At 28.6% G+C, this 8,225-nt stretch overlaps 1 protein-coding gene across 1 annotated transcript in view; it reads left to right on the forward strand.

Annotated features, from left to right (window-relative positions):
• The window catches only part of LOC117170995 (probable chitinase 10), a 33,549-nt gene extending 26,594 nt beyond the window's left edge, over nt 1-6,955 (forward strand). The window contains exons 2-6 of the mRNA XM_033358040.1: nt 3,457-3,565; nt 4,604-4,853; nt 4,969-5,365; nt 6,445-6,722; nt 6,802-6,955. Of these exons, the coding sequence (XP_033213931.1) occupies nt 3,457-3,565; nt 4,604-4,853; nt 4,969-5,365; nt 6,445-6,722; nt 6,802-6,955 (1,188 nt within the window). The remainder of the gene's footprint in view (nt 1-3,456; nt 3,566-4,603; nt 4,854-4,968; nt 5,366-6,444; nt 6,723-6,801) is intronic.
• The last annotated feature ends 1,270 nt before the right edge of the window (nt 6,956-8,225 follow it).

Consider the following 8,225-nt stretch of genomic DNA (forward strand, 5'->3'; position numbering starts at 1 on the left):
CAATACGCCAATTAACACAAATGGTAAGTTCCGACAGTGCCTACAAGTGTGCCTACTGGCCGCTAGATGGCAATACCGGTTTCATATGTATACACCTGGTATAAGATTTACGAATATCGCTGTAATTCGATGTTGGTGGTCTACAAAATCATTACATTTTAAAGACTTTTTGACGAAGATCATTATTGTTCCATGTTTTGAGATTATATCTTCGATATACTGTCTAGATTTCAAGAAATTGAAAATTTGACCTAAAAGTATTATTTTTACCTATAAACTATGTATGCCTTTTAAAGATTCTAATGATTTGATATGAATATATAAATACCCTCACCCTCTTCTTTGTGTGCAACACGTATTTTTCCGATTATTTTAAGCTTGATTTTAGACTTATTCTAAAATTTTATACATAACTAAGGTGTAGTTTACATCCGCTTAATTTTTTTATTCAGTTTGGATGGACTCTATTTTACTTCTTTCTTTATGAAACTATTTTTCCAATTATTATTTCTGATAGTGTAAGAGAGTGTGTGTTTTATTGTAAAAAAGGCTTCATTACTGTGCCAATTCCTACGTTGCACATTTCGAAAACGTATATATTAAGTGTTTGCCACAGACGAATCAATAGTCATCCATAATTTTGTTTTTTTATATTCTTTTACTTGTTCAAAAATAGTAATTAATTAATTTTCGCACCTTTACTTTTCTCACCGTACTATTTCGTGACTCCACTTTATATCTGACAGTACTGATCAACACTGTTTTATGGTACAAAAAAGCAAACTTTATTTGTCGTCTTGATTCTTTATGACAAAATCTTACATTCAAGCCATCACAGAAGAAAACGAAACTCAAGATCTTTAATTTAGACAGTCCTTGAAGGAAATCGGACTGAAGGAAAAGCTTCTAACATAGTGGTATTTTTTCCCTCCGCTTATTAAATCCCTTTTTCTTTTTCGCAACGATCTCTCATGAATGAAAAATTATGGTTTCAAAATATTTTTCCACTTTCAAATAGTACAATACTTTTTTAGATTCGCAGTTAATACTGCTGCTTGAATATATGAATTTTTGCACACAGAAAATATCTGAATCTTACACTTGCTACTCGATATCGATATAGAATGCTCAGATATGTTTTTCTTGTAAAAATTCTATCAGAATCAGCATCAAGAATTTATCACATCCCGTGCAGAAATTTCCCCGGTTGTCCCGACTACAGCAAGGTTTCTGGTCGGGTTCCGGCTGGGCTACCCCTGGCTGGGTTTCATGGATAGGAACCAGTCGGGAGCCGGTCGGGCTACATTTGTCTCAAAAAACCAAATCGGGAGCCGGCCGGTTACTGGCCGAGACAACCCTGGTTATATCTCAATGTCGGGAGCCGAACGGGTACTGGCCAGGATCATTTTTCGTGATGTTATCAAAGACGCAGTTATGGATGATAAATGAATTATCATTTGAAAATTATAATTTAAAGATTCATTATCATAAGATTCATTAAAGATTCATTCATTCATTATTATAATTTAAAGATTCATCAAAAATTGAGTTTTAAATTTCAAATATCAATGCAACTTTTTGTATTAATGTAATTTTTACTCTTTATGAAGTTTTTGACAAATATAAAATTTGAGCAATTCGAGAAATCAATTCTAATAAAAAAAAGAAAATATTATAGTGGTTCGTAAATACAAATTTTCTGAAAAATCAATAAAAAATTGGTCAGGATAATAACTAAATGGTTGATTTTTCAACAAATTTCATACATCTTTTAGCAAATAGTTGAAGTCTTAGACTGAAAAATTTCAATTGTTAAACCAGGAGAAAATACTTCAATTTTAAAATAAAAACGAATTTAAAACCTTGAAAATTGAATTATCGACCGAAAATTAAATTTTCTACTAAATATTAAAAATTTCAAGACAAAAAAGACTAATCTTCTATAATAGTTTTTTAATTTTTAACAAAAAATATATTTCTCAATCAAGCAGTTGAATTATTCACGTAATAAAAATGGAAAACGGGACACAATATAATTTCGAAAATTGGAATTGAAATTTTCAACATCAATGGTTCTTTCTGCAGTCATGTCACTTCTACACTCCATGAAATTCTTAAAAAAAGTTAAGTAAACGTCTAACATACGGCCAATGGGTTAATCTTAACAAACCTCGTGTGGTGGGAGGTTTGTAAAGAATTGAAATTATGAAAGTTCTGCAGGCAAGCTGATTTCTTTCAACCAATCAGCCAATAGACTTCTGTTCATTTGTTTTTCTAAAAACGCTTTGCTAACATTTTATAGAATAATTTTTATCTTAACTCTGAATAAGACCGTTAGGTTTTGGAGTATACCCCCGAAAAATACGTGAAGCTGAAAAGGCGGGGCACAAGTCGGCGCGAGCATTATCTAAAATTTATGACATCCCGAAAATAAATAAAGTTAGTTTTCAGAATACGGAAGAATGAAGAATTACCCTAGATTATTTATTTTATATGACTGGTGCTATTTTCCAACTACGGCAATATTTACCAAAGGTTTAAGAAATTCGGCAGTAATGATATCGTCGTGAATTAAGTGATTTTCAGCATTAAAATAGAGTATAAATTAACTTGTGCATTTAACCAGGGTACTGTATTTTTGTGAAATTCTTGGAGAACGCTTTAGAAATTCTTCCTATTACGTTTAATTAGTCTCATTTATACGAAGATCATTTTACAAATAAAATTAAACGTTTATAAGTTTGCCGTGGGTAGGTTCACCGAAACTCGTTGAGCGCAGCACAACTACTTCCGGTAAGTCTACATATTTAATTAAAAATATTATATGTAATTTTTTAAGGTTTCTAAATTGAATTTATATATTGATTTAATCATTCTTTTTTCAGTTTTCATGTCTAAATTTTTGTTTGCGAAAACTATTTATTCTATACAATAGTTGTGAAATAGTTTCTTCGGTTGATAATCATTTTAAGAGTATGCTATAATCATCTATAAATTATTTTATAATTTTAACACTAGTAATTTAAAGCTTAAGCTTCAATATTCTGTTAAAAAAAGTTTTTCTTATTATGATTTGTTACTTCAAGAAATGAGAAACATAATAATAAGACTAAGAGTTTTCTAAATTCCGTTCTGTTCTGATCATTTTTAACTCTCCTAATAGCTATACAAAATTTTTCTTTTTTTACAATTTTAGTATGGTTTTCAACACTTTTCAAGCACTTTTTTTTCAGGAACTGTAATTTAATGGCAGAACCTTAATCTAAGTTTGACTTAAATTCGACAAATGAGATTTTTTAAGTCAGTACTTCTGACTTATAATACCCTATGAAATCATATCTCTAGTGTATGATAATGATTTGCGCGAGAAAATAATGTTAAAAAAATAATCAGAAAATCAACAACTATAATTAAATTTGTTCCATATTTCTAATATTTTAATTTAATTGTTTGCAGATGTATAAGTTAATACTTTTACTTGGAATATGCTCGGCGTTCGCTTCAGGTGCTTCAGGCAAGCATACTCGTACAGCGAGGATGCCAGGAACTGATAAGAAGTGTCAGAGTAAGTGATAGATATCATGTTAAGGGCCTTTCATATATGACGTTACGCTATTTTGAAAACCTTTTCCATCCTTTCTTATCTGAAAACGATTATTTTTCAATCACATTTTCTATCAAAAAGACAAATTTAAAACAAAGTATATTATATAACTGAAATTTTATTGACATTGATTGAAAAAACACGAATTTTCAACAAAATTGTCAAATTTTTAAGAAAGTTTATTTTTATCAGAAAATGTTTTTAACGAAATAGTTAAATTTTTAACCATAGTGATGGATTTTTAACTAGTAAAAGAAATCTTGACCAAATTAATTGAACTTTTAACCAAAAAGCTTAATGTGCAATTAAGGAGAATTATTTTCTACCAAAAATACGAACGTACAGCCTAACACATTTTAATAATAAACTAAATTGTTGAATTTTCAACTTAAAACGACCAAATTTCTAATGAGAAGACAAAAAATGTTAAACAAAATATTTGAATCTTGTTGCAACAAAATAATTTTTTAATAGAGCAATTTAACTCCCATTATTTAAATTTGCATTAAAAAGAGTAAACTTTCTAAAAAAGAATAGCTGAATTTTGTTATTAGGTTCCAAGAGTTTAATTTACATTTAGGAGAAAACGAGAAAAAGGGGAAGCTTTTTGAAAACAGAACAAAAAAATAAATACTTTAAAAAAAGGGACGAAAAGTGTGAAATCTGCATTTAGATGCTTGAATTCTAAAATATAATTGGTAATTTCTCTTCTTTCGATCATTTAAAAAATGTTGTTAATTATATTCATATTTTCCATGCGTGACGTTACATTCTATATAAACCCCTCCGCCGCTACGCCCTAGATAGTTATAAAACCTGTTAACCGCCCACCCCCCTCCCAATACCATTTTGACATTGTTCTATAACGGTCTCTTATAATCAAAACATCTTACAAACGAAATCCAGTTATTATATTCAGTAGAAAAATATAAATTTAAAGTTAAGGAAAAACAATGCACATTGCCATTTATAAAACTAATTCTTATCCTTGATTTCCAGAAATCATTAATTGTTACAGTAGTTTTCAAGGAGATGATCAAACCGATGATCATCTTTGCACTAATATATTTTTCGGTCTGGCTAACATTGAAAAAGACGCTTCTGTACAAATGGCTAATGACAATATAGGCATGGATACAAGTGAGTTTCAAGGGACCAACGATCATCGAGAAAAAAATAGACACTTCAAAACATTCGTCGCAATGCAGGATGACATTTGGGATGGTTCTCATAAAAATACAAAAAATAAGTCAGTTTTCCATTTCTATCCTAGATTAAAAATAGAAATCTATATTGTTCACATTTGCAAAAATTTATATATTGACATATTAAAAATGAACATATTAATTTTTGTCACTTTATAGAATATTGTTTAATCCGACTCTGAGAGAAAAACTTGTTGATAATATTCTGAACTTCGTGGAAAAACATAAGTTCGATGGTATCGACCTCCAATCGCAATATCTAACTCAAGAGGATGCAAATGATTCTGACAAGCAGAATTTCGTTTTACTCTTAAAGGCACTCAAAGAAAAATTCGATAAAAAAGGATTACTTTTAGCTTTAGCAGTTGAAGGTATAGAATCAATTGCTAAGAGATATGATATTAAAGGAATATCGAAGTATGTAACCTTTATAAATTTGAGAGCTTATAATCTGCACGGAGATCTTTACACAGATGGCAAAATATTGAAATCTGGCCATCTTGCTCCACTGTATCATTCGTCCAAAGAAAATACGAAGGATAAAAAATTGAATGTTGTAAGTACATTGATTAGCAACAATATTTTATTTATTTGAAAGTACCGCTAAAAATTAAGACAAAAAAGAAAATTTTTATTAGTCATTACCAAATAATTAAAAATGTTCTCATGAAGATATGCATTTAATTCGTTTTCAATTCATTAAAATTATTTCCTGGTGAATATTTGTGATTTGAAATGTTTCTGCTCTCCAGAATTTCCTATATATGATCAAAAATAAATTGGTAAATTATATTCCGATGCATCAGGTTTATACCTGACAAATTTAGAATTGTTTAAATGTAACATGTTTGATATTTAAATATACATTATGACTCATTGTACTCTTTTATTTTTCTCTAAAATTAATATTAAAATTTTAAAGGTTCAAATTTTTAATTTTTTTTAAAATTATGCAACTGCACTAAATTTAAATCGTGCCTATAATAAACTAATTCCATTTCACATTAAGAAAATGTGTTTGAAATCTCCAACTAAATCTATCAGAATAATTTTGTATTTTAATATATCATTTTGTGGTAAATAAGGGATGACACATGTCACAATTTCATAAACTTTTTAAAAATTAATTAATGGTCTCGTTTTAACGAGATGAGATGTTTTGTTTTGTGTGCATGATAAAATATGTGTTTCGTTGGAAGTTCCGGGCCTTTTTTGTGTGCCTGTGTAATTTTTAATTTGCCATTTTTTAATTTTATGCAGTTACAACATTACAGCTTTATAATTAAAAACCTTATTAAATAATTCAACAATCATCTAGTAGAACAAAGCTATATTATTTATTGATCAATTTTTCAAACTTTGTCTTGATAATTAGGAATGTGTGCTTCAATCGTGTGGACGCTGTCAGTCCCTACTTCGCATTTTAAACAACAAACAAAAACTTAATTTAATTTTTAAGAAAATAGTGTTAGTTGATTTTTCCCAAAATAATTAGAAAATGTGCAAAACTCAGATTCTGATGTTAATACACTTCTCGTTTATTGTAACAAACCAAACCCCGCCGAACAAGATTCAAAATTGGTAAACAAGAAGAAATTCATATAATGATTATTTTGTAACCAATTCTATTCGCAGGATTCCATTGTGAAATACTGGATTTCGAAAGGTGCTCCACCCAACAAGTTAATACTGGGAACTACTTTGAAGGCAATGACATATACTTTAGCTAAGGCAAAAAAAGTTAGTAAAGACGAACCATTTGTCGATACTGTAAAATATAGGTCAACAACGACAAGCTATGCCTTTACTTGCCCAAATGAAAAAGATCGTACATGGAAACAAATCTACGACAAAGAACAACAAGTACCATATATGTACAAAGGGAAGAATGTGATTGGCTATGAAAATGTTGCGTAAGTCTTTACATACAATTTGATTCAAGTTTTTATTTCAATAAAGTTGAAAAGATTTAATTTGAACATTTATTTTCAGCTCCATCAAGAAAAAGGCTGAATATGCTAAAAGTATGAAGCTTGCTGGTTTATTCGTGGATAGTTTAGAAGACGATGATATGAGTGGATTCTGTGGAAGAGGGAATTACCCACTTCTGAAGACTGTGAATCAAGTCCTGGGAAACAAATGTTAAATTCTTGTACATATCACATTCAGAAAAATAAAGAATTTATTGTACCACTATAAATCCACATATCTATGTATTTTCCATTATTACCTAGTAACTCGTTAGTGGTCATGGATAAAGTACGTTAATTCTTTATGGGAGGGGGAGGACAATTTTCCAGGCGATTTTATAATCTTAGGAAGTGTACATACATAAGAATTATGAATTATAAGCTCTGTGAATTGAATATACGTAGAATAATATTGAAATTAGTTGCCAAAAATAAAATGTGTTAGCCCAGACAGAAATATTATGATAGTTTATATGTAGTGTGAAGTATTATGTATAATATTTATTTATTTTATGCATTTTTTATAACACAAATGAATATTATATATAAAACTTCACACTATATATAAACCATATATAATTTCTCCGTCTGGGAGTAACAACAAGTATAAGTTATTATTAGGTTTTAAAAAATTACAATTATATAATTTCGTAAGAGTCTAATAGCCTGTGGTTCAAAATGAAAATAACTAATATTTTTAACCTATTGAAAACAAAATTCGATTTTTGTTAAACTATTAGTTCCTACTATTCATATCTCTATTTAGAAGTTAACTTTTGTTATTACAAATTTTAAAATTGCGCTTAAAATTGAATTATTTGTCAAAATTTTAACAATAGTGTAAAAATCTAATCCTTACTTAATGAAAAATAAACTTATTCTTCCAAAGTTCACCTATATAGTATGAAAATTTAACAATGTTATGGCTTTTTTTCTTTAATAGTTTGAAAGTTTATCTCATTTTGTAGAAATTTTATAGTTTTTGTTTGAATGCAATTTTATAGTCGAAAATGATCAATTTTAGTTCAATATGACATTTCTTATTAAAAAAAAAATTTTAGTTTTAAAATGAGAATCGTCTGTGAAAAAATCGTGTATCAAACCAGAAAATTCAACGATTTGGTAGAAAGTTCAAAATTTCAATCGAAAATTAAACTGCTTTGATAAAAATTCATTTTTTATTAGAAGAATGATCATTGTAGTTAAAAAGTCATTTTTTTAAAATTAACTTTTTAAAAAAATTAGTTCTTTATTCATAATGTGTCCCCTAAGGGTTTACATGACTTCCATTCCTTATAATCTTTCCGTTTAAATCTATATTTTTTTACACTCTTATTCTTCCCATATATACAATTATTTACAACTATTTACATAAAGTCTTATATCTAGTTCCTCATCTCTATTTCCTGCGATAGCGCAATTTAGGACTTATTAGCAAACGAGTGA

This window comes from Belonocnema kinseyi, chromosome 4, assembly GCF_010883055.1.
Source record: "Belonocnema kinseyi isolate 2016_QV_RU_SX_M_011 chromosome 4, B_treatae_v1, whole genome shotgun sequence".
In the NCBI taxonomy this organism is placed as follows: domain Eukaryota; kingdom Metazoa; phylum Arthropoda; class Insecta; order Hymenoptera; family Cynipidae; genus Belonocnema; species Belonocnema kinseyi.